Raw genomic sequence first — 26,223 nt, forward strand, 5'->3', positions numbered from 1 at the left:
TACTGTTTTTGTAACAATATTTGTGCTGCTTGGAACTCTGCTGTACATTTGTTAGTTGAATCTATGTTCCCCTTGTCTTATTGTGCTTTGTAAAGCACTGCGGAATATGTTGGCGCTATATAAATAAATAAATAATATTAATATCTATTGCAGGAATTGCAAAATTCTATCATCAAACATGCTCAGGCTTTTTTACTCATTTATTTCTTGTAGGATGCATTGAATATTGAAAAGGTGGTTGAAAATGTGCCTTGCAGCGCTGGGTCCCCGGTTCTAATCCCAGCCAGGAAACTATCAGCACAGAGACCGCATCGTGGGAGGCGCCAGGGACAGACGAAGAAGACGTCAGACAGGTAAGCTCGACCCACCCCGCACAGGTTTACTGGGAGATATCCGGCTAGCAACTATCCGGGTGTCTTCCGGATCCGGATTTGAGCAGCCCTACTGGTAAGTATTAGACAAAGGAGTCTAGTCTGAGTTAGAAATTTTTCTTTATATTTTGAAATTTTGATGTACAAATTACTGTATGCGTCTTCTGTCATCCTCCCTGTGCAAGATTCATACATTGTCTCTATGCAAACCACAGCAAGCAATGCATTTCAACCATTCACCCTTTAGTGTCATCTTTTACGATTTTTACTTAGGCAATGAAGGGAGTAAGGATCATGAAATACAGTACTGGAGGAGGCCCAGAAAACAAGACAAAGTAAATCCGAGGCAGCAATAAACAAAAATAAAAAATAAAAAATAAAAAAAGATACTTACCCAAGAAGACGGAAGCCTCTGGAATATCCATAGGTTTCCCGTGTCCTCCTACAGAACACCGCCGCTGCCTTGGACCCTCTTGAAGATGGTATCCCCACTCACGCGGGCATGGCGCCTCTCATGGACGAGTGGCTCCAGCTTATTGTGCAGGCACAGCTGTACTTGCACAGACGCAGTGCGGCCTCACTCGTGCATGAAGGGAAGTGCGGTCACAAAACGTAACAGCAACCTCTTGTTGGATGTGTTCTGGGGGGCCGTGTACAGCAGTGATGGGGGGCTAGGAGGACACAGGAAGCCTCGGGTAAACTTTAAGCTGTGTCTTGCTGAAATCATGCCAGGATGATTTTGAATAAAAGCAAATAGTGTTTATATCTTTGTTTGAAATCTCTCATATTTTTACACATTATTGTAGAGCTGACATCTTCTGCAGCACTTTACACAGTTTATAGTCTTGTCACTAACTCATATGCTTTATACAGGGGCGTAGCAATAGGGGGTGCAGAGGTAGCGACCGCATTGGGGCAATTGGGCCAGAGGGGCCCCGAAGGGCCCTCCCTCAACTACAGTATTAGCTTTCTGTTGGTCTTGTGCTCATAATAATCACTTCTATAGATGCTATGAATAGTGGTAATCATTAACACACTGTTCCCTATCTCCTTCTTGCACCTCTGACACTGTAGTTGCCATTGGCAGGTTTTGGTGTGCTGAATCAATTGTCATGTAAAGAGTGCTTGGGGGGCCCCATTGTAAAACTTGCATCGGGGCCCACAGCTCCTTAGCTACGCCACTGGCTCTATATAACATACAGAAGTAGAAGAAGAAAACACTGGGAATATGTCCATACCATTTAAAAATAGATTATTTCAGGTCAGGGAAAATAACTTGGTCACATAGTTACTGATGTATTTTATATTAAGAGTTCACCTGTTAGGTCCACCAAGCAATGTAAGGGCCATCTGACTAGCACAAATTCCAGACATTTCCAAACGTTTCTCCACTGTTAAGCCATGCTTCTCAGCTACACTTAACAGTTTCTTATGTAGGCTATAAGAGATACTGGGCACCACCAGGCCTGAATCTGTAAAAATTAAAAAACAAAAAAAGAATCAAGATGCAATGCAAATAAGGACAGACAGCAGAATAATACATTGCAATATATTGGCTTACCAACACTTTAAACTGTTAAAACTAAAACCTTTTTCTGTAGCGTGGGTGTTGGGTAGAACTCTGTATGCAGTGTAGCAGCTTGCTGTAGTGACAAGGACTGCCTGCTCACCTAAGTGGCTTCCATTCACCAGTATTAAGGATGTATAGGAATATCCTAATACAAGTCAATGGAAGCCTGATCAGAATCTAGCTGGACAGAAGCCACTGCAGCTACTGCAGCAGACAGCTCTGATGTGAATAGAGTTCTGCTTAGAACCCAAGCTATGGTAACTATAACTTTTTACAATAAAGACAATCATTTAGCAGATGAGACCTGCTTTAATGTGAAGAGATTCAGAAGGAATTGGGACAAAAAGATGTGTGCTTTAACTACATTTAGATGAAGGGTGCTGTGTTTAGCAGTGAAATCAGTAAAATGTTAATACAAGGAGGAATGGACGCATGCATTAAAGCAGCACTCTAGGCAAGAAAACTACCATCAAGTAGCAGCAAATAGAAATGTACTAGATTGCTGCTATTGATAACCAAGCCATACCTTATGCCTGTATGATAGAAAGTAAGGTGACCAATCAATAATAGGCATTGTCACGTGGGAAGCATGCTTGATACATAAATAAATATAGACTTTCAGAAAGTCAATATTTCCATATTACCATCGTGGGGCTGTGGTTTCATAGTGAAGCAGAAAAACTGAGAACGGAGTACTGAAACTACTTGAAAATGTATAGTGCACTCTGTGGTCTGATATGTTTTATGCTGTATACACACTGTGCAACTTTCCTGTCACATCGATGGATCAATCCATAATGTCCTGCATGTCCAATCTGATTGAGAAAGGTAGAAAAGGAATACATTTTGAGATCAGCAGTACAGAAAATTCCTCTCTCGATTGGAAGCAGATCAGACATGGCAGAAATTATTGCTCGATCTGTCAACCTGAGAGGAAAAATGCATAGAGTGTATACAGCACAAAGCCCGACATTGCAGATCAATCTTCAAATAAGTCTTAGCCCTTTAACTACTCTAAGACCACTCCATGCCAATGGGTGTGGCCATGGCGGCAGTCCCAGGACTGCCTAACGCCAATTGGCGTCAAGTCCTGGGGCTGCAGTTTGCAGGAGAACGCGCCTCCTGCTCAGGGGGCGGGCCGCCTTCAGTCTCCGAGTGGCGCTCGGAAGACTGTTAGACGGTGATACCGCCGTCTTTACATGTAGTACAGAAGGGGGAGCGATCAGACCCCACCAACAGAGAGCTCTGTTGGTGGGGAGAGAAATCACTCGTGTGCTGCGTTTGTGCGGCCCTGCAGCTTGGCCTTAAAGCTGCAGTGGCCAATTATGAAATAAACCCCCTGGTCTTTAGGGGGGTTTACCACTGTGGTCCTCAAGTGGTTAAAGCGGTATAAAACCCTGACATAATATTTAATAAAAACATGTTTTCATACTTTTTATATGTCATACGGTTATCATATTTGCATTTGTGCATAAGTATTTTTATTCACTGAGAAATTACAAGTTCCCAAAAGTACAGTTTTTTTGCTTTGAGAGCTGACTTTGCATTTTATTCATAACTTGTTTTATTCATTATGTATTGAAGGCAGAAATGCTTTGAGTGTCTGTGTCCAGGAGCTTCTTCAGTCAGAGAATGCGTCACATTCCTCACTTGATACAATTAAGTAAACACAAGATAAACATTATCTAAAGTTCGGATGTGTCCAGATTTCTCTGCACTGAACTTTTAAGTCCTGTGTGTAACCCTTTGAATGCTGTTCTAGTAAAAAAAAAATGCTGGTTGTATATAATATGCTGTAAATAATGTTTTAGAGCAAAGAAGAAATGCTGGGTTTCATTCCGCTTTTTAAGACCAATACACTGGTTGCAATTTTGACATCAGCTAGACTGATCTAGCGATAATTTCCAGCATGTCTGCTCTGCTCTTGATGGAGAAAGAGATTGATTTTGAGCGATTTGTGCAGTACTGATCTCAAAATAAATCTTTGTGGATTGGAAGCAGATTGGACATGATGGAAATTATCAATAGATCAGTTGATCTGATGTGAAAATTGCATTGTGTGTATAAGCTTTTACTATATACAGGTTCAATTTAGGCATGTGGTGTTAAACATGTACATCATTTTACAAAAAGCTCCCAACTGACTTATGACATCTTGCAACAAGAAAGTCGTCATTTCCATAGTTTAAAGCTAACAGCAAGTCCTTAGTCCATTTGTATTATTCCCTAGAGCTTGTAGCACAATGTAGACTATGTTTAACTACAAATGCCCCGCCAGTCACGTGAGCACCAGGTTCTTGTTCCATCGCACGAAAGCCTGAAAGCTGCGATTAGGAATTGGCAAGATAACCAAGGCATAGTGCCAAGCCATTCACCTCAAGATCAGGCCTCTGGCAAGGTCTGGCACCACTAGGTCTCCTTCTCACGTTATGTACATGGACAGTCAGCCAAAAGTTAACCCTGTTTCCATTTGTCTGAAAATCCCTGCCAGGACTGGCTAATCTGGGTAATCTAAAACAATGTTTCATGTGTACACAAACTTAACACGCAACTACCAGCAGGTACAAAAATTAGAAACCAGCCATTTATAGTAACTTCTGAATTATTTGCTCATTAACTATTTCAGGCATTAATAATATGTATTTGTGGCCTAGCACTAAAGTGTAAAAATGCCTCATTTCCAACTCGCTTGCCATATCCAAGGTCGGGTCTAGATAACCAGAAACCAAGTTAGAGTCACTAGGCATGTCTCTGGCTATGGTGCATTAGAATGTTTAGAAAAACTCTAAATGGTTCAATAAGCCAACAATAATCAGCGGATCCTGCTCAGGGATACTCACCACTTGCTTGGTCATGTATGGTCATTACATTTTTTTTAGAAAAGCATAGCATTCTGCACAGCTGGAGAACTACACCACACTTGAACAACTCCACAAAGATTCATTGGATTGGGCATTGAACAGCAACAACATCAGCACTTCATATTTTTTTATTTTGTCTATCAAAATGTATTTGCTACAAAAGTCCTTCTGAACAGGATTATAGGAATTAGAAAGAACTCTTCAAATGCTTGTAAAATATAAAGAAGGCAATCGAGAGCCTACAATAGTGTAGTATGTTAAAGACAGTGTGGAGTAATAACAGAGTTATACTCACAAGTGTAGGTTACAATTAGGCAACCATTAAAGCGTTAGGTGAACTTGAACCAGCCCCCTTAGGCTGCATTTCCACTTGTGCGTTGCGAATCGCCGCAGCAAAAATTCGCATGCGGATGCGAAATTCGCATGCGGGTTCATGCGAATTTTCATGCGAATTCGCATGGATGACGATGTATGCGAATTTAACCATGGCAGTGCTGGTGTGCTTTTCTATGCAAATTTCCTATTAAATACATTGTATGCGATTGGCATAGCGGTATGCGGTATGCGAATTCTGGCTCTGCCATGCAAATTTTTTCTGCACAGAAAAACGCATAGGAATCCTGACAAGTGGAGACAGTCCTATTCAATTGTATTGCTATGCCAATTTGCATGCGAAAAACACACGCGAATTCGCGATAGTGGAAATGGTCCCTTAGGTATGTTAAGATGTCACTTTCTATAGGCAAAAAAACCCCGCCGTGGGTGGACTCAGTGTATGTTAAAACGATGAAACATCGTAACATACTCTTTAAATGCTTTATTGACAGTGCTGTATAAAAAGAGGCATCTGCAGAGGCAACAGAATGGGTGGATCATTACTGCAATTAATTATTGGCGACAGCCGGTGGGATTAAACCAGCATGATCTAAAGCAGGCATGGGCAAACTTGGCCCTCCAGCTGTTACGGAACTACAAGTGCCACAATGCATTGCAGGAGTCTGACAGCCACAGTCATGACTAATAAAGGCAAATGCATGGTAGGACTTGCAGTTCCGTAACAGCTGGAGGGCCAAGCTTGCCCATGCCAGATCTAAAGCATTGTACACATGCTAGGAAAAAAAAAAGCTGATAGGATTGTTCTCTGACATTTCAGCTAATAAGCATGGCGTGCCCTTTTCCAATCCAGCATGCTGAAGTGATATACAAGTGAGCACTATTTACTTTGGTTTTCATGCCACATGACATTGCTCTATCATGTAGCCATCCTGCCATCCCTTCACCCCTCTCCACAAAACCGTATATACTGCCTGGCTATAGTCAAACAGTATCTATTCAGGCCTAATGAACCTGCAAAGATAGTAAGGCTGACATTCATTTCTCATGTATAAGTAGCTTACGCTTCTTTAATCTCTTGCAGTAGTAGGTACTCCTCACAAGGCGAAAACAAGCTACTTTAGCGTTTATTTTTTAAAACACAAACAGCAGGAAAATAAATGTGTTGGAAAAAACTGCAAATACAATTAATGACAGAATTTGTAAGAAGCAAACAATTACATCTGTCAAGTTAAAGAGGAACCCTTGTGAAAATAATGTAATAAAAAAGTGCTTCATTTTTACAATAATTATGTATAAATGATTTAGTCAGTGTTTGCCCATTGTAAAAGCTTTCCTCTCCCTGATTTACATTCTGACATTTATCACACGGTGACATTTTTACTGCTGGCAGGTGATGTCACTGAAAGTAGCTGCTGCTTGCTTTTTTGGCAGTCGGAAACAGCTGCAAACCGCTATTTCCCACAATGCAACGAGGTTCACAGACAGGAAACTGCCAGGACCATGGTCCTCACAGTTTCCTGTGGGAGGGGCTTCACCACAATATCAGCCATACAGAGCCCCCTGATGATCAGTTTGTGAAAAGGAGTAGACTTTTCTCATGTAAAAGGGGGTATCAGCTACTGATTGGGATGAAGTTCAATTCTAGGTCACGGTTTCTCTTTAACAGTCTGAAAAAGGAATGTATTCATTTTTTTTTTGCATTTATCTTGATATTGACCCATGATAAGCAAACATTCGGGAAAAAAATGTAGTTGGTGACAGAGATTAAGATGGATATACCGCATTCATGAAATGATGATCATGCCACTGTAAGAATTCAGAGAAACCGTGGCCGATAGGCAGGCTTGGCACACAGACTGTAAACATTAGGTTTAGTCTTCTCCTTCAGCAAAATATAGTAAATTTACAATTTAATTAACTGTTGCAATATTTAAGACTGGCACATTTCAGACAAAACATTCAATTAGGGGAGTGCTGAATCTTCAAACCCTCTATTCCTTAAAAAGTTGCAAATAGAGTCATTCTAGAATTCATAGAATGCAAAAGGTTTTATTTATTAGTGTGTGTGGAGGAAAAAACATGTTTTGTCATCCAAGAGATAAGAATGTAGATACTGACTTCTTGCTATAGACAACCAGTTTCATTTATGGAAAAAAACTTCAGCATTATTAAGCCTTACGCACACGCTGAAAAAGACCCTGTCAAGACAATCATTCAAGGCTATCTCAGCCGATAATCTAGTGTGTGTATAGCTGCCCCCTGATGCCATTATGCCATCTGTTGTGGTGGATCGCTAAAACTATGAAAGAACCAAAGGTTGGTAAAGTGCATTATATTTTTTGTACCCTGTGCTAACAAGGATTGCCACTTACTCATTCACCAGCTGTTGTCCCTCCTCCCCTGTACATAGAACAGCACATGCTGCTAAGCTATAGCCTAAAAGCATATCTGCAAAGAGCTCTTTCCCAAAACCATTGGCCAAATGATGGATTAACAATCACAAAAGGGTGACACTACTTAAACGAGTGTATGAAGCTTTGTACTTAACAACACTCTCACAACTAACATGTACATTTAGGTCTAGGTTCACACTAGAAGGGAAAACTTGCTGCTTCCTGGAATGGACCACAACGGACAGACATGTCAATAGATCCTATGTGAAGTATAGGATCTGTTGGTTCACCTTGCATGACTTTTCAAGACAACAGACAAAAGTTGGACATGACATGGATAGCATGTCTTATACAACGGACATCAACTAAGTATGGGAACGAATGCGAAGGTCACAATGGGTTATACATAGGATCCACAATGACTGTCTGTCAGAGCTGCAGTCTAGTCTGAACCCAGCCTAAAGCCTGGGACCCACTAGCAGCGCTTCTCTGAGCGTTACATTAGCAAGAGCTTTTCTAATCACTAGCACTTAGAAAAGCGCTACTAGTGGGTCCCAGGCCTAACACAGAATTGTACAATCATAGACACTACACTATTGCTGGATCCTTAGAGCCAATATGTTTCTAGATGAATACCTGAAACCAGCTTAAGCACAATCTGTGTATCCCAGAGTCAGTATCGGCATTACAATGTGTTTAAAGTAACGAATATTGAATAGATTTCCTACAGTGTGTCAAGTTTTGTTGACACTAAACAGGGTACATGAATGAAAGAAATAGAATGAGCTGTCAGACAGGTTACTCTGGCTGCACCTGCTCTCCACAGCTGTTTCATGGTCACACGCAACGCATCCTCCATTCACACGGGTGTTTATTCATCTGCCAACATCCTTAATCTGACGAATCTTTCCCTTAACACCTTCATGTTCAGAGCAGCCTTCTACCTGTCTCTCTTCTTCTCTTGCTCGGATATAAAAAGGATGTATATTAGTTAAAAAAAAAAAATTCTTATGATACATGTTTATACTATCCTAGTGTGAGGCCCTTCTGCCAGATCTGTAACAGTGATTTTTTTTTTTTACATTATTATACATTTATATAGCGATGAGGGGGTTAGGGGCTTATGGGCTGGTGCTAAACTAATCTACATTAGTGCAGCCAGGGCTGTGGAGTCGGTACAAAAATAATCTGACTCAGACTCCTCAGTTTATAAAACACAGACTCCGACTCCAACTCTGACTTCAGGTACCCAAGTTGACTCAGACTCCTTAGTATAATACTTACCAGGACTGTGAATTGGTACAAAAATCAGGGGCTGTGGAGTCAGAATTGGAGCTATTTTGGGTACCTGGAGTCGGGAGTTGGCGGATTCATAAGCTGAGGAGTCGGAGTCAGATGATTTTTGAACTAAATCCACAGCTCTGGTAAGTATTAGACTAAGGCAGAGGTGCCCACAGTTTTTTGGCTTGTGAGCTACTTAAAAAAAATTAGCAAGTCAAAATGATCTACCCATGTACAATTTTAGGAGCATACTTGTATATAAAGAATGGAAAATGTAGTGGGGTTGGGATCTACCAAGAAGGCCTTCACTATCTACCTAATGGGCACCCCTGGACTTAGGAGTCTGAGCAATTTTAGGTACCTGGAGTCGGAGGTTTCATAAACTGAGGAGTCTGAGTTAATTGAATTTTGTACCGACTCCAAAGCCCTGCAAAAATCATCCAACTCCCAACTCCTCAGTTTATGAAACCACCAACTCCAACTTTTCCCCAACTCCTTATCTCTGACTCCACAGCCCTGAGTCCAGCACTGTGTTTTTGGTATTTAACTTTAGTATGGGGCTATACTGTTCTGGGTCTATTCCAGACCCATGAATATGCAATTATTTCATATAACAATTATAGCTGTTGAGAAGGATCCCTGATTGACACTTCTCATCCTAGGAGTGTGGGTATCTCCATAACCGATAAGCTCATTCACTTTGCTAGTATCAGAAGATAGCTTGGATTTTAAAGTAAAGTAAACTTGTGTCTACATCCTGTAAAACGAAGCAAACTTAAGAAAATATTGTAAATGCTGCTGTCTTATTATTCCAGGTCTGGTTTCAATGTTATTTTTCATTGATCTTATGCTTCAGTTAGAATGGTTAACTGTGCTCGCCCCTTCCACCATCACTAAGCTGCTCCCATTGGCCAACTGTCTCTGCCTCTAGCCATGTTATACTGATAACAAGATATCAAATGCGGGGAAGGACGACCTCCTGTGTCCATGTACACCATTCACAGAATTAAAACATGAACAAACAAAACAAAAAAACAAAACAAACAAACAAAAAAAAAGCTTACTGGCCCCACAAAAAGAGAGAAAGAACAGACAGTAGGTTTAACATCAAGGGCGCTTTTAAAAAACATTTCTGATTGCCACCGCTTTTCAGTGTTTTGAAAAGAGCTTGGACGATGAAATACCATGTGGCTATTTCAAACCTGACCATTGTTTTTATTAAAATCGCAAAAGAAATGCATGTACCATTTCTAGATGGATTGCGATTCTGGAAGGTTGGGATTCTGTAACAAAAGCACTGTGAAAATTGCTTGTGGAAAAAAAAAAAAGCTATAAAATGGCACTAGTGCTTTTTTGTGTAAAAAAAAAAGGCCTAAGACGTTATGCATTAATCTTATTAGACACCTGTAGCAGAGTTCCATGAGGACTTTTCAGGGGGTTCTTGGCATGTTTCCCCTTCAAGGTGAGCTGCCTCAGCTGGCAGGTTGAGGTAGTTTCAAAATTACATCCCCAGCTTGTCCTCTTCACTCATTTTCTGCCCATCCTGAATTCTATCTAACTGACTTGATCATCACTGGTGCAATGGTTACAGGACTGCTATGACGCATTACATTAATAATAAACATATTGGATGCCAGAACTAAGGATGAAGAGGAACAAGAGAAAACACTTATGCTCCATTCACACTTGAGCGGGAATCGCGCGATTCCCCCTCAGCGCAAAATGCTAGCGGTTTTTAAAAACGCTAGCCCATGTAAGCCTATGGCAGTGTTCTCACTACCGTATTTGCAGTTAGCGTTAACCGCAAACGCGTGACATGCAGCATTTTGCCGGAGATTTGTGATCGCGATTAGCATGCATACCACCGCTAATCGCGATCGCTCCCAAAACACTGCAGTGTCCAGTAATTTTTCTGCGTTAATCGTGGAAAAATCCCTCCTGCAAATCGCTAGCGGTAATCGCCGGAATTTTGCGCTTTTAGGTGTGAATGGGGCCTAAGGGCCCATTGCCATTTGCAAACGCAAAACGCTAGCGTTTAGTGCTAGCCTTTTGCGCTGGTGATTTTTACTCTATTAACGCATAAATTTCACTTCACACATGATCTTTAAGTGATCATGATAAGCGTTTTTTTTAGTAATGTAATAGTGATCGCTCTAAAATGCTGCATGTAGCGCGTTTTGTAATCATCACTAATCGTGAAACGCTGGCAATCACGGCAGTGAGATTACCAACATGCAACATGAAGCCACTCATGCTTTTTTCTCAGTGCTCGAGCAACTCCATGCTACTGTGCAGATGTGAACCCAATGGCACCTGCGCAGTGTGGCTGCACTCATACACAGCGGGGAGTGGGGCTGCACAGATGGAGAGAGTGCCCCGGCTGGCAGCAGAGGGATAGCAGTGGATCGGGGAAGGCTCTGGAGTATCCAGAGACTTCCCCCTAGTGATGTAAGTATGTAATTTTTTTTTTTTACGTTACAGTTGTACTTAAAGCACATTTTTATATAGGTCTGCATTAACTGGAGATTAAATCTTGTTCATTCAGACACTGAGAAACGTTGTGAAATCTGACCAGACCTGTCAAGGGGAAAAATAAAATAAAATAAAGGATTCTACAGTTGCACATGTGAATAGACAATGTAAGTTACTACGCAGTGAGGTATGAAGCAGGAAGCATTCTCATTTAAGGCTCAATGCTGATGAATAAAAAAAAAAAAAACCTTAGAAAACCTCCTTGCAAACACGGTGAAGGCACTCGCTGCAGTACAAAACAAAGCATAAAAAATCCTAGACTATAGGGGCCCATACACCTAACGATTTTCCCGCCGAGATACAGCAGATTCGATCACTGTGATCGAATCTGCAGTGAAATCGTCGCGCAAACGCTGACAGAATGATTGATTTTCGTCCAAAATCAATCGTTCCCATCGATTCCCGCCGATCCGTCCGTGCGGAAGATTTTTCTTGATCGCCGGCGGGTCGGGAGTGCGTTGATAGCGGCGTTCGAATGCCCGGCGACCGACACAATACAGCGGCAATACATTACATGTTCCGGATGGCGCTACTCCCCCAGTCTCCGCTGTCTTCTTCTCCGCTCCGAGCTCCAGCTTCACGGAACTTCCTGTCCCGGCAGGAAGTTTAAACAGTAGAGCGCCCTCTACTGTTTAAACTTCCCCTGGACAGGAAGTTCAGTGAAGCCAGCCGGACCAGAGCCCAGCGCGGAGAAGAAGACAGCGGAGACCGGGGGGAGTCACACCAGCCAGATCAGGTAATGTATAGCTGGCGGGCAGGCGGCAGCTCCACAGATTGTGATCGGTTTCATGCTGAAATCGATTCACAATCTGTTTGCAGTAAAGGCAGCCATACGATCCCTCTCTGATCAGATTCGATCAGAGAGGGATCTATTTGTTGGATTTATCTGTTGGTCGAATCTGATGGCAAATCGACCAGTGTATGGCCACCTTATGAGAAACAATCCATAAGTTTCTCATGCATTTACAATAAATGCAGGATGGATAAGACAATATAACAGAAGAGATCCAAATGATACAGTAATGAGCCAATTATAAAAAGCCATTCTTCGCCAATTTAGCACAAAGCTCTTTTCAAAACCTAAATAAAAATAGTTTTTTTTAATCTATTAACAAATAATGTATCTGTATATAACCGCCCCAGTTTAATTTCCTATATTTTTCTTACACTTCAATCCTATGATTTACTTTTAATCATGAAAATTCCTGACACCTCCTCAATGACACTCAGAACAGTATAAACATTATGTAATTACATTTAATAACAGATTTCCGTGTTCCTGTCCTAACACCTTGCGTGCCACACAGCACTACCCCACTGGCACGCTCGCTCTATACCACGAAGGCAACTTCCAGGAATTGGCAGGCAAGGGATTTAACCCTTTAGCTTCCTAGATGAGATGAGCCAGTTCTTAGCACACAACCTATTGAAGGAAGGAGAGGGTGAAGGAGAAACTACTGTCACGCAATGAGGAAGAGTCTACAGCTATTGTTTAGACTTTTAATTACTGGGTGACATGTTTGCAAGTGGAGAAGAAACGCCTCCTTCTTCAATCACGCAAGGCAATGCTGGTCACAGGATGCCTTCAGTAATAAGGGGAATACTGTGTAAACCTTGCACTGGGGCAAAGAGGGAGGGCAAGTCACTGGGCAAAAGGAGACTGGGAGGTGAAGGGCAACTAGAAGATGAAAATAAACAGTCAGAAAATGAAATGAAACTGCAGAAACCAAATGCAAGCGCTCTGTGTTTTTTCTGAACAGAATGAACTACAGCCAAAATGGAGCATGCTTGGAGAGGAAGCTAGAGGGGGGTTTGGCCATTCAGGAAGCCAAGCAATTAAAGAGGCCTAGAAAAGAGGAGGGGGGGGGGGGTGTTGTCTGCAAAGTTTTACTATGAGATTTTACAGCTGTTAGTGAAGCCAGGCACATATCGATTGAGTGCTGCTCTTAACACGCAACACGCATGCAAAGCAATCATTTACACTGTGGGAAGGGGCAAGGGTCACTTGTAGTATACACAATACTCCAGTAACCTATTTTCTGCCTGGAACGCTCTTTGTTCATTTAGGAGCTTTATAGACAATCCCGGGACACAAATCACTTGTTAGTTAACACAACACATGGAAGCTAAAATGCAAGCCCTTTTAGTACACAGATTCAGAAATACAGTGTGGAACCTAGGAAATGCAAGTCAAAGGTTGTGTGGGGAAATTAAATAAATGTTTAAAAGCACAGGGATAAGAAGGCGTTTATGGTGGGACTTGTGGAGTGATAAGAAAAACAACAACAAATCATTACATATTGCATCATCTACGACATTTTATTTTTTCCTTAACAATACCTTTCCTTATGTGATTTGAGTAATGATGATAATTTTGGCATCTCAAATGACAAAATAAATGGCAAGGAAGAAAATTCTTAAAGAGACACTGAAGCGAAAAATTTTTTATGATATAATGAATTGGTTATGTACTATGAATAATTACTAGAAGATTAGCAGCAAAGAAAATATTCTCATATTTTTATTTTCAGGTATATAGTGTTTTTTCTAACATTGCATCATTCTCTAATATGTTCAGATTACACAACACTCAACATTCAAAATGATTCTTTCAGAGCAGTCTGTGAACTAATGACCTCTCCTCTGTCAGAGGAAAAGTAAATAGTTAAGTAACAGTTGAGATAATAAAAGTCAGAAAACAGCCCTCTCCACGACTTTGAAAGTCGTAGAGATAATGGCTTTTTTGTATAGAGATAACAACTGGAGTTTCTTAACTCTTCCTGTACTGGAAACAATTAGACTGATGTATCTGATCTTAATGTTTTATTTCTTAGCTGTACTACACATACAAATCATAATATCATAGTTTTTTTTCGCTTCAGTGTCTCTTTAAAGCATTCCACTGGTGCGCTTTAGTCGAAGGACGGACTGACTACCTGGAACACAACATATCACATCTCCAAGGCTGCTGTAGCGCTTTGAGTTAGGATGATATTTATTAGCCAACTTAAAAGAATAAGAAAGTAAGCTCACGGCTGTGCAGCCTTCATCAGACTTAAATCTTGTTTGCTTACAAGCTGATGGAGCAGACAGCTATACACATGCAACATCAAAAGGGGATACATATATTTTTTGCAGGCATTAATACATGTCACTAAGAGGACTTAAACAGAAATAAAAATCTATGTATCCCCTTTTGATGTTGCATGTATGTAACACTGTTCCATCAGCTTGTAAGCAAACAAGATCTAAGTCTGACGCAAGCTGCACAGCCGAAAGCTTGCTTACTCTTATTCTTTTAAGTTAGCCAATAAATGGTATCATCCTCGTTCAAGACTTCTTGCTTTTACTTCTGGCTAACATGGTACAATACTCTGCTGCTGAGTTATGCAGCCTTTTAATGCTCATTGCAGCAGCTGCCTCTGAAACTCAGAGCTCACTGGCAAGAAAGAGGCTCCTATCACTTGGCTTATGTGTACCAGTGGCAGCAATGATGTAGTGTCATGGCCAAAAATATTGGCTCCCTTGCATTCATATCCTCAAATCTCAGTGCAAGCAGGGTAGCAGACAAGCTTAAGTATGGGAAGAACAACCAGCTTTAGCAAGCAGAATCCTGCAGCCCCCGATGCTTACAAAGACCATCACCAGGTATAAAAGCACTGATAAGTATGCAGGTAAGTACTCCACACACCTTTATTGTAACAACATAAATAAAAGTAGAAACAATCACTCACATTGTTGGTCCTGCACAATAGGGACCCATTCAAAGCCTTGAAGCATTAAAATGCTAATCATACAAATGGTAAAAACCTTGTGATGCCCACTCTAGTCAGTTCCTTAATGTGAGCCACCATCATAATTATTACTAGTAGTGCACACTGTTACTGAAATTTACACCTGACCTTGGGGAGCCGGAGGCCAGTTTCACACTGCAAACTGGCGGCAGCAACGTGGTGTGTCATGCCTGCCATACCACACTTCCAGAAACAGGCCATCAGGGAACACCCCGTTAGTACGCGGTGTTCATTGCCTGACCACCAGCCAAGCAGGAAGTGATGCACGCTTGCGGTCACTTCCTGCTTTGGGGTATCTGGAAGCGCATGGAAGCGTATTATAAAAATATGCTTCCTTGCATGTGCGCCGTGTCGCCATAGACTAACATGACTTCCGGCCCGACGCAGATCGCCGCTGATCCCGCACGATAACGTAGTTCTGCGCTAGCGTTAGATTAGGGACTTCTGGCACAGAGTACTGCAACATGGGAAGTATAATCTTCCCCATAGGGTTGCATTAGGCTGCCAGTGTGAAAAGGCTTTTAAACTGTACCTAAGGTGATGTGACATGATGAGATAAACAGGTGTCTGTACAGTGCAAAACATATTCAAAACCAGGCTGTTTTACTTGCTTTATTTTGCTGCCTGAAGGAGTTATTTTCTGTCATTTCTAGGAGTAGGAGGATAAAAACAATTGTCTCAATTGTCTCATCAGTTTATTTTCACCTCGGGTTCACTTTAATGTGAGCTACCATCATAATTCTCTCTGGTTGTGCATACTAGGTTAATGAAATTTACACCTGACCTTGGGGGAGCCTAAGTGCCCTTTCACACCAGAGGGCTTTTTCGGCGTTTTAACGCCACGGCCGAAGTTGGCGTTTTCCTAGGTAAAAGAAAGTCCATAGACTTTCATTTTACCATTAACACTAAACTCCGCGTTTTGGAGCGTTGCGTTTCAACGCTCCCAGGCGCTTTTTCTGGGCCTACCGCGGCGTTTCTCATTACAATTGATTGTAATGTATAGGCGTTAAAACGCCTTCAAAACGCCTTGAAAACGCCTGCAGCCAAAACGCAGCGTTTTAGCCTTTCACCGCTGCATCTAACATAATCCACACACATGGGAAGGGAGGGGGGCGCTAACACAAGGGGAAGTGACTAATACGAATAAGAGAGGGGCTGCCTAATAGTAGGGTGTGCACTGGAGAGGGGGCTGGTTATACTGGAGGCACATCTGGTATGGGGGGGGATTAATACTGGGGGACATCTGGTTATACTGGGTGGTACATCTGGCTATTTATAACGGGGGGGGGGGGGGGGGGGTCGGTAGTACTGCTGGCACATCTCCCTATGTATATGGAGTGGGGGGACGGAGGGCACAGCTGACTGTCTATACTGGAGGGGGCACCTTATACTGGAATCACATCTAGCTACCTATAGGGGCGCCAAATCTGGGGGCACATCTAGATATTTATAGGGGGTCTGATACTGAGGGCACATCTGGTTATCTGTACTGGGGGAGGGGGCGCAATCTGGTTATGTATACTGGGGGAAACTAAGGGCTCGTTTCCACTATTGCGGTGCGGAATCGCCTGGATTCCACCGCTGATGAAATCGCATGGGGATGCGATTCCCCATGCGTTTTTTTGCCGCGAATTTGCATAGGTGAGGGTATATGCGATTTTAACCATGTCACTGCCTGTGTGAATTTACATTGGTACCTATGCGAATTCGCGGCAAAAAACGCATGGGGAAACCGCATGCGATTTCCCTATTAAATACATTGCATGCGCTGGACGCGGAAACGGCCGCCTCACCTCGAGAGACAGCGGCCTTTCCGCGTTTCCTTACAAAAAGTACACACTGTAGCAAAAAGCCACCTTTATTTTAGAAAAAAAAAATATCACCATAAATTATGAAAGGAACAGAATTTAAACTTTATGAAAAAACAGGAGAAATAGCCAGATAAAATGTGTTTTTTCTCTTCAGTTGCACTTTTTATTTTTGATCTGGAATTGGTAAAAACTGAGAAAATGCATTTTTTCAATTTTTCAGACTAAAATGTATAGAAAACAAAACTGTCCTTGGGAAAGAATACCGCCAAATGAAAGCCTGGTTTCTCTTGAAAAAAAAAAAATGTATAATTTAGGTGTCATAAGTAGGGATAAAGTTATAGCTGATTAAATAGGGACATAGCTAAAATATCAAAACTGCTCTGGTCCATAGGGGGAAACAAGGTCTAGATGTGAAGTGTTTAATGTGAGCCACTATCATAATTATCACTAGTCGTGCATACTGGGTTACTGCAATGGACCTTGGGGGGGGGGGGGCTTTACTAATAATCATCCCCCCCCCCAGCAAAACTTTGAATTACCCCCCACCCCTTTCGTCTCCAATGTCCATACTCCTTTTACCATCTCCTCTTAGTGACCACCACAGCCTGGAGATTCATTTGAAAGGGGTCAAGTAACAAGTGGGGCCTTTAGGACTGCCCCATTCATAATGTGTGACCATATGACCACAACACCGCCTTATCTGAAAGGTGGCCATACACTGGTCGATTTGCCTTCAGATCGACCAGCAGATAGATCCCTCTCTGATCGAATCTGATCAGAGAGGGATCGTATGGCTGCCTTTACTGCAAACAGATTGTGAATCCATTTCAGCATGAAATCGATTCACCATCTGTGGAGCTGCCGCCCCCCCCCCGCCAGCTATACATTACCTGCTCCGGCCGGCACGAGTCCCCTGGTCTCCGCTGTCTTCCCTGGTCTGGGCTCCTCCAGCTTCACTTTAATTCCTGCCGGGGGAAGTTTAAACAGTAGAGGGCGCTCTACTGTTTAAACTTCCTGCCGAGACGGGAAGAAGTAAATACTGCTGGACTCTGAGCCCAGCGCGGAGATGGAGCAGCGGTGACCAGGGGACTCGCGCCGGAACAGGTAATTTATTGCCGCTGTATTGCGTCGGTCATCGGACATTCGAACGCCACTATCAAAGCACTCCCGACCCGCCATTGATCGAGCGAAATCTTCTGCACGGACAGGAACCATCGATTTCGGACAGAAACCGATCGTTCGGTCAGCGTTTGCGTGACGATTTCACAGCCGATTCAATCACAGTGATCAGCGGGAAAATCGGTAAGTGTATGGGCCCCTTTACTGTGTCAAGGGAAGGGAAGTTTATGGAACCCCCACAGCTCTGGCTCCCTTGCAGTTGCAGGGGCGGCTTCTCCCATAGTCATGTCCCTGTAATGTAGCCAGACACAGATGTTAAACATGTTAAGTGAAAGTTTCTTAATCATATCACTGTGTGTACAAAGCCTCAGTGGCTACTTAAAGAGACTCCGTAACAAAAATTGCATCCTGTTTTTTATCATCCTACAAGTTCCAAAAGCTATTCTAAAGTGTTCTGGCTTACTGCAGCACTTTATACTATCACTGTCTCTGTAATAAATCAATGTATCTTTCCCCTGTCAGACTTGTCGGCCTGTGTCTGGAAGGCTGCCAAGTTCTTCAGTGTTGTGGTTCTGCTATGAACTCCCCCTTCCAGGCCCCTCTATGCACACTGCCTGTGTATTATTTAGATTAGGGCAGCTTCTCTCTTCTCTCTTACAAGCTGGATAAATTGTCCTCTGAGCTGGCTGGGCTTTCACATACTGAGGAATTACAGACAAGGGCAAAGCTGTTTGCAGGAAGAAACGAGCAGCCTGAAACTTCAGTGCATGAGAACAGGGGAAAAGAAACACACAAATTATCTCTTGAGATTCAAAAGGAAGGCTGTATACAGCCTGCAGTTGTGTATGGATGTATTTTCTATGTGTGGACATACTGTACATCAACCTACTTCCTGTTTTGGTGGCCATTTTGTTTGTTTATAAACAAACTTTTAAAAACTGTTTTTAACCACTTTTAATGCGGCGAGGAGCGGCGAAATTGTGACAGAGGGTAATAGGAGATGTCCCCTAACGCACTGGTACGTTTACTTTTGTGCAATTTTAACAATACAGATTCTCTTTAAGAGGTTCTGGAAAGGTGAACAGGAGGCTTTACATATCAAGTTGCTTATCTTGTATCATAAACGGTTACTGTTCATGTTCCTAAAAGTTTGTGTGCTAGTCAGCTGCTCTAATATATTTAAGTTTTTTCACAAGCTGATGAAAAGGTTCAATAAACCAGTTTAATAAGCTAGATAGCTTCACAGATATGCATGGAAAAATACAGTTGTAATAGGCAGGAACACAGTAACATAATGAACATGCAAGCTATAAGAAGAATGATGATATGAAACGTAATTGTTGGCAACTAACTGGATTCCACTTTACTGAAGCGATATCAGAGAGGATGAATTTAGAATGGGCTTTTTTTTGGCTTCCTGCATCCTTTCCTCTGTTGTCCTTATAAAAATGCATACAAATGACTCAGTTGCTGATATATGGAGATGTGGGTGAGCAGGTGGCATATCTTCATTGACATGGGCAGTCATACTCCTTGTACCAGGAGGTACACTGCATTGAGCTGTGATAGCCTTTTGTATACTCTTAATAAAACACTACAAAGATTGAAACCTTTGGCTAGGTTCTCATCAAATACTGTAGAGCCATTCACTGATGTTATGCAGATGGCAGTTACTCCAACATGCAATTCAGCACCACACATTGTGGGGATACATCGTTTGCCTGTTTCTAGGACATTCTCTTAGGTAATATGGCAATTTCACCTTCTGGGAAAGTTACAATCAAAGCAAACACGACAGTCGGTAAAGTTCTCAAATCTCTTTTTCCCAACACTGTGTGTGGACTTATCCTTACTTTTAGGGTGCTCTCTCCAACTCCAGGAAAAAGTTTGATTTTATTTTTCGGTTTTTGGACAATGTGCGAAAGTGCCCAAACGGCTTTTGGGCTTTTACTCTTGGTCTTTGTAACCTTTTGGAAGAACTTATCTTACTTTGTAACCCATAAAAAAAAAAAAAAAAAAAAAAAGAGTCCAACTTTCTGTAGCAGGGACTGAAACAACAAATAAATGATTTTTTACAGTGGAGAAGAATGAGGCCAGGGTCACACTTAACAGAATCGTATGAGTTTTCCCCATAGAACATAGTGGAAAACTCATGCGGATTCTGCTAAGTGTGACCCTGGCCTTGGAACTCATTGATTTTGTATTTCTGATCCTTATCCTGAGCCCCGGAATCACCAGGGATTTATAATAAATTCATGGCTGTCCCAAGAAAAGGAAGTGAAGGTAAACCTACCCAATGGTAACCCACACAGCATTACAATCACAAAAGTGGTTCTACCACACTATGTAAACCCATTTGTTTTCTCTTCCATGGGGTTGGGGTTTACATGTAGGGCCCGTTCTCACTTCGGCGATTAGTGGGTGATTCCCGCTGGTGTTTCGTGATTAGCGGCAATCGCAAAACATGTTCCCGGCAGCATTTTACCACGATTCAGGAGTGATCACGATACAATGCTTAAAAGGGAACCTGAAGTGAATAAAATTATTTAAAAAAAAAAACAAATGACGTAGCTGCAAATGAATATTACATACTAACCTCACCGTCAGTTCCTCTCAGAGGCTCACCATACAACGATCCCTTCCAGTTCTGACAATATTTTGTCAGAACTGAAATATACCAGTTGCCGTCAGTTATACATTAACAGCTGTCAGTTACAACTGAATGTGCAAGGTAATGTCCATGTTTCCCTATGGCTCAAGCGGGTGATATTACAGTTTAACAGTGTGTTGACCAAGAAGCTGTTATGGGGTAATGGCCATTTTTTAAACGGAGGTGTAACAATCTGCTCAGCTGTCTGCACGGCCAGACAGCTGTTTGTCCATTCCTTAAGTCTGAGGGCTGCAGGTCTCTGGAAAAGAGACCGGTCTTTGCTTTGCAAGTTTAGACCTGCTCTGCTGCTGAGGAATTTGCATACACTTGTCATGCAAACTGCCTAGCTGCCTCCTTTGAAGGCTTGCAGTATAAATACCATGTGCTCCCAGAATCCTTTGCTGGTCATGAAGGTTTGTTCCTGCAAACACTCCTAGAGTGTTAGCCTTGCTGTTGTTTGCTAAGATTATCTAAGAGTAATTCCTGGGGATTGCACTAGGCATCCCTTCTAGTGCAGTCAGGTGGTATTATCTGTTTTGCCTAGTTCTGTCTCTCTGTCTCGATTGGCTTGTCGCCAGCGGCGGTCGACAGGGAATCGTTCTGTCTGTCTGGGAGTGTAGGCTAGAGCTGCAGTTGCTACTGGCTGCTCCATCTGTCTGGATTGCATTAGCACTAATGGTAGTGGCAGTGCTTTCTTCTATGTCTCGATTGGCTTGTCGCCAGCGGTGGTCGACAGGGAATCGTTCTGTCTGTCTGGGAGTGTAGGCTAGAGCTGCGGTTGCTACTGGCTGCTCCATCTGTCTGGATTGCATTAGCACTAATGGTAGTGGCAGTGCTTTCTTCTGTGTCTCGATTGCCTTGTCTCCAGCGGCGGTCGACAGGGAATCGTTCTGTCTGTCTGGGAGTGTAGGCCAGAGCTGCAGTTGCTACTGGCTGCTCCATCTGTCTGGATTGCATTAGCCCCTAATGGTAGTGGCACTGCTTCCTTCTGTATTCTGCCTCAGGGGTGCTAACCAGAGCAGCGGTTGCTACTGGTAGCCCCATCTGTTGGGATCGCATTCTCTCTAGCGGTAGCAGCGGTGGTTCCTTCTGAATTCTGTCTGGGAGTGTAGGCCAGAGCTGCGGTTGCTGCTGGCTGCTCCTTCTCTCTGTCTTGTCTTGTACGAACGCTTGCCGTAGCCTCGGTGAGATAACCGTTTAGCAAGCGTTCGCGTTCTCTATTTCGTGTTTGTGTGTCATTGGTTAGTTAGGGTGGCACGCTTATCACTGGGCGCCTAACGCGCGGTGATCGTGCTTAAACGCGTTCGCTGTTGCGAATGAGTGCGGTGTTCGCGTTTAGTTAGCGTTTGTTATTTTCCTTATTGTTCTTGCTTGCTGTGCCTTTGCTACTCTCGTGCTCTGTCCTGCTCAGTCTTGTGTCACTTCTGGCAATCGCCTCTCTTGCGATTGCGTTCCCACTTTGTTTCCGCTGTTGTGTGTTCACCGTCGCTGGGTGGCGACTAGATTGGTGGACACAAATTTATTCTGTCCCTGTGCTCTTTCTCTATTAGGGCTATCCAGCCCTACATCGCTTCAACTCGTGCAATTCCCATCTGGCATCTGTGGCAGTACAGAGGCTGAGTCCATTTGTACTCCACAGCTCCATCTGCCGGTGGGAATCTCCCTCTACAGGTGCATAGCACCATAGCTGGGTCCTATATAATTACACGCTTGTGGAGGTTTTCTGCAGTGTCAGCGCGCATTCTGTGTGCTGACCACGGAAATAATTCCACAAACGTTACAGAAGGACAGAGAATTCCATTGATCACAGTGGACAAATAGGACGCAGGAGGGGAGAAAGATTGAGGAGTAGATTACACAGGAGGTAATTATGACCTATGTATGGTTATTTTGACTTTTCAGTTCAGATTCTCTTCAAAAAGTGCTGATCACGATCGCTCAGAATTGCAAGAGTGTACAGTGATTTTACCATGCTAATCGTGGTAAAATCACTTGTGCCATTTTTTCTTTTGCAAGTGTGAATGGGCCCATATAGTTACTCTGTACGGAGTACCTTCTAATTAGCAAACAGCAGCATATAAACCACATTTAGACAGAATTGTTTGGAGACATGGATATTCCCTTACCTGTACAGTATTCTTTTCCACCTGCCTGAGGTACAACAATCCTTCTATATACAATTGGGTCAGACTCAAGTATATTTTCATCATGTCTGTAAGTTGGGGGCCTTTCACTGGGTGTACCATGTGACCTAGCTCCTCCTCCAACCCCTTTTCTTTCGTGGGTGTCTATTTCTTCAAACACTGCTGCTTTATCAAAAAGAGCAAGGTTCCCTTCAAAGTCAAAATCAGTATCTGGAATTTCATCCAAGTCCTCTCCAAAGCACTCATCATCTCTAGCTTTAAGCTGCCCATTTTTGGCACCACTTTTCTTAGGAGTCGCCTGGTTTGGATACCGACTGCTTGACGACCCTACACATAAAAGAAAGAAAAAGAATTGCCATTTAGTATACAGTTCTTAAAGTTACAACTAGTACAAGACAGGAAATACTTGTGCCTATAAACAAAAGGATCCAGACAGAAGGCAAAAGCACTACAAACTACAGAAGATAAATAATGTAAAGAGTTGGGATAATTTTGTAATAGGACAGAAAATAACAGCACTTGACTATTCCAGATAAATTGCTTCCTCAAGACTTTGCTAATAGCACATTATGTCCTTAAGACAAAAGGTTTTATTTACAAGGGTTGACAAATTCTTGTTACACATTGTACTCATTTAGCCGTTCTCTTCAAACATCCCTACAGAAATCTGTCTTTCAAGCACATCGCAGCACCAAACAGACCGAGCTGCTGTCCTCGCAGGACCTTAGCTATGTTAGGTCATATGCTGAGTCACACTATACTAAAATGCATGGAACTCTATGCATATCAACTAAGGCCACATCAATAAAGCATGCAGTACATAAAGGATTATTTTAGGGGTAACATTCAATATATGAGCAGCAGGAGTGTCACATCCACAGACTGTACACATGCTCTAATCAAGCTCGCTGAAACCGATGACAAAAAAAAAAAAAAAAAAGTGTTCTTACAGAAAGGAACAATCGTTACAGACTGCTGGGATCTAGTTATCGTCATGTTCAGCTGCTCTTCCAATGTATGGGTAAAAGTACAACACCATACATTTGCAACCCAATAATTCTCACTGACTGTTTCTAACAATGTATTCCATTAAAGTGGACCTGTACTCTTGCACAAGACAGACTGAAAACCTACAGAAATGCACCCTGTATGTAACGAGGGAGTTTAGCCTGACTGAAGGTGACCATACACTGGTCGATTTGCCATCAGATTCGACCAACAGATAGATCCCTCTCTGATTGAATCTGATCAGAGAGGGATCGTATGGCTGCCTTTACTGCAAACAGATTGTGTTCACAATCTGTGGTGGTGGTGCTGTCGCCGCCGCTCCCCCCTCCCCCCCCCCGCATACATTACCTTCTCCACCGGGGCGACTCCCCAGGTCTCCGCTGTCTTCTTCTCCGCTCTGGTCTCCGGCATGCTTCACTTCCCCGTCTGGGGAAAGTTTAAACAGTAGAGCGCTCTCTACGGTTTAAACTTCCTGCCGGGACAGGAAGACGTGAAGCATGCCGGAGACCAGACCAGAGCGGAGAAGACAGCGGAGACCTGGGGAGTCACGCCGGCGGAGCAGGTAATGTATTGCAGCTGTATTGCGTCGGTCGTCGGGCACTCGGAACGCCGCTAGCGACGCGCTCCCTACCCACGGGCGATGGACGGTAATTTCCCGTACGGAGCGATCGACAGGCTCGATCTATTACGGGACGAAATAGATCGAAATTTAGCGAGTAGCGTGAACGATGTGACAGCAGATTCGATCCCAGTGATCGAATCTGCTGTCGATCGGCGGGGAATCGGCCTAGTGCAGGCTTTCTCAACCAGTGTTCCCTGGAACCCCAGGGTTCCTTGAGGACTCTGCAGGGGTTCCTTGGCATTTTCCCCCATCGTGGGGATGTATAATGGAGCTCACTATAATAGGTGGTACTGTAACAAGAAGCACTAAATTAGGGGCTTAGGAGGCAGTATAATGAGTGGCAGTGTAATAGGGGTAGTGAAATAAACAGCCACACATACTTTTAAAGACCATGCCTCCTGCAAAATAAATGCAGGGGTTCCTCGAGATCAAAAAATTGTTTGCAGGGGTTCCTTGAGATCCAAAAGCTATTTGCAGGGTTCCTCCAGGGTAAAAAGGTTGAGAAAGGCTGGCCTAGTGTATGGCCAGCTTAACTCTCCACCATCTGTGACTAAGCACAAGTTGTTATTTGATCATCCCTCAGCTGTGTCAGCTGGCTGACATGGCAGAGAGCTAATTGGTAAACACAGGATGTTACCAATATGTCTGTCTGCTTCCATGAAAGCAAGAAGAGAGAGAGAGAAAAAGTGTGTGCGTGTGTGTGTATGTGTGCATAAACTGGGGACACACTTTTACACAAAGTATGTCAGCATTTGGGCAATGTCATAACTTGTTCACTAAATCTGCATAAAAAAAAAAAATAAAACACCCCACAGTTTGCCATTGATATTTTATTAAGAGTTGCATAAAGTGCAAGCTCTAGGACGGCAGAGGAGTGGGAAGTGTAATTTTATATTCATTTAAACACCCAGGTAGCAGGGTCGGATTTGGGAAAAGGCCCGGGCTTTAGGCGGCTGCAGGCCAAGGGGCACCTGGACATAAAAGAGGGGTCACTATCTTAAATGTGAAAAAAAGAGGAGTCACTACATATGAAAGAGGATGAAAATGGGGAGTAACACATGACAAACAAAATTGATGCTCAAGGTAGCCGTTTACGAAAAAGAAGGGCTGCTATACATGGATATCACATATGGAAGAGAGGGCTGCACATGGAATGGGAGGGGCACTGTGGCACAAGATAAAAGGGTCACAACATACTCGGGCCCAGGGGCATAAAAACATTAAATCCAGCCTTGCCTGGTAGAGTACGGCAGAGAATGAGCTGTATATCCAGAAGCCAGACAAATCTCACAATATCTGTGAACATTAGAGTACAAAACATCCACTAATAACTCTAGAGTGCTGCATGTAAAGGGGAGTAGAGCGGCAGTTTCGTCGGTCGTTCTAAAATCCTTACCGCCGCACGCCCGACCAACCAACATCTTGCAGCATGCGTGACAGACAATGTGACCAATTGGTCGAAATTGATCGCTTTGTCAGTTACCTGCTCCACCACCTCATAACTGATTTATAGCTATCTGCATGCTCCATCCACTCTATCAGGTCAGCCTTATTTGCAGTGCCCACCACAGTAATCGGAACATCTCATCCATAATCCCCTCAGTTGCGGTGACACACCGTCACCGCCTGCTGATATCCACTGGCATAATGACATCAGCTGAGCTACAGCGGACCCGATCACTGGCCGTCAGACATCCGGTCTATAAGTCTACTAGCTCTTCAGAGATCGCT

At 43.0% G+C, this 26,223-nt stretch overlaps 1 protein-coding gene across 3 annotated transcripts in view; it reads right to left on the reverse strand.

Annotated features, from left to right (window-relative positions):
• Nucleotides 1–26,223, reverse strand: part of EDC3 (enhancer of mRNA decapping 3) — a 71,469-nt gene that overhangs the window by 15,263 nt on the left and 29,983 nt on the right. For all 3 annotated transcript variants that reach the window (XM_068275677.1, XM_068275676.1, XM_068275675.1), the window contains 2 exons: nt 22,845–23,189; nt 1,690–1,843 (listed from right to left, as the gene is read on the reverse strand). In XM_068275677.1, coding sequence (XP_068131778.1) covers nt 1,690–1,843; nt 22,845–23,189 — 499 coding nt within the window. The remainder of the gene's footprint in view (nt 1–1,689; nt 1,844–22,844; nt 23,190–26,223) is intronic.

The sequence above is a fragment of the Hyperolius riggenbachi genome, chromosome 3 (assembly GCF_040937935.1).
Source record: "Hyperolius riggenbachi isolate aHypRig1 chromosome 3, aHypRig1.pri, whole genome shotgun sequence".
In the NCBI taxonomy this organism is placed as follows: Eukaryota; Metazoa; Chordata; class Amphibia; order Anura; family Hyperoliidae; genus Hyperolius; species Hyperolius riggenbachi.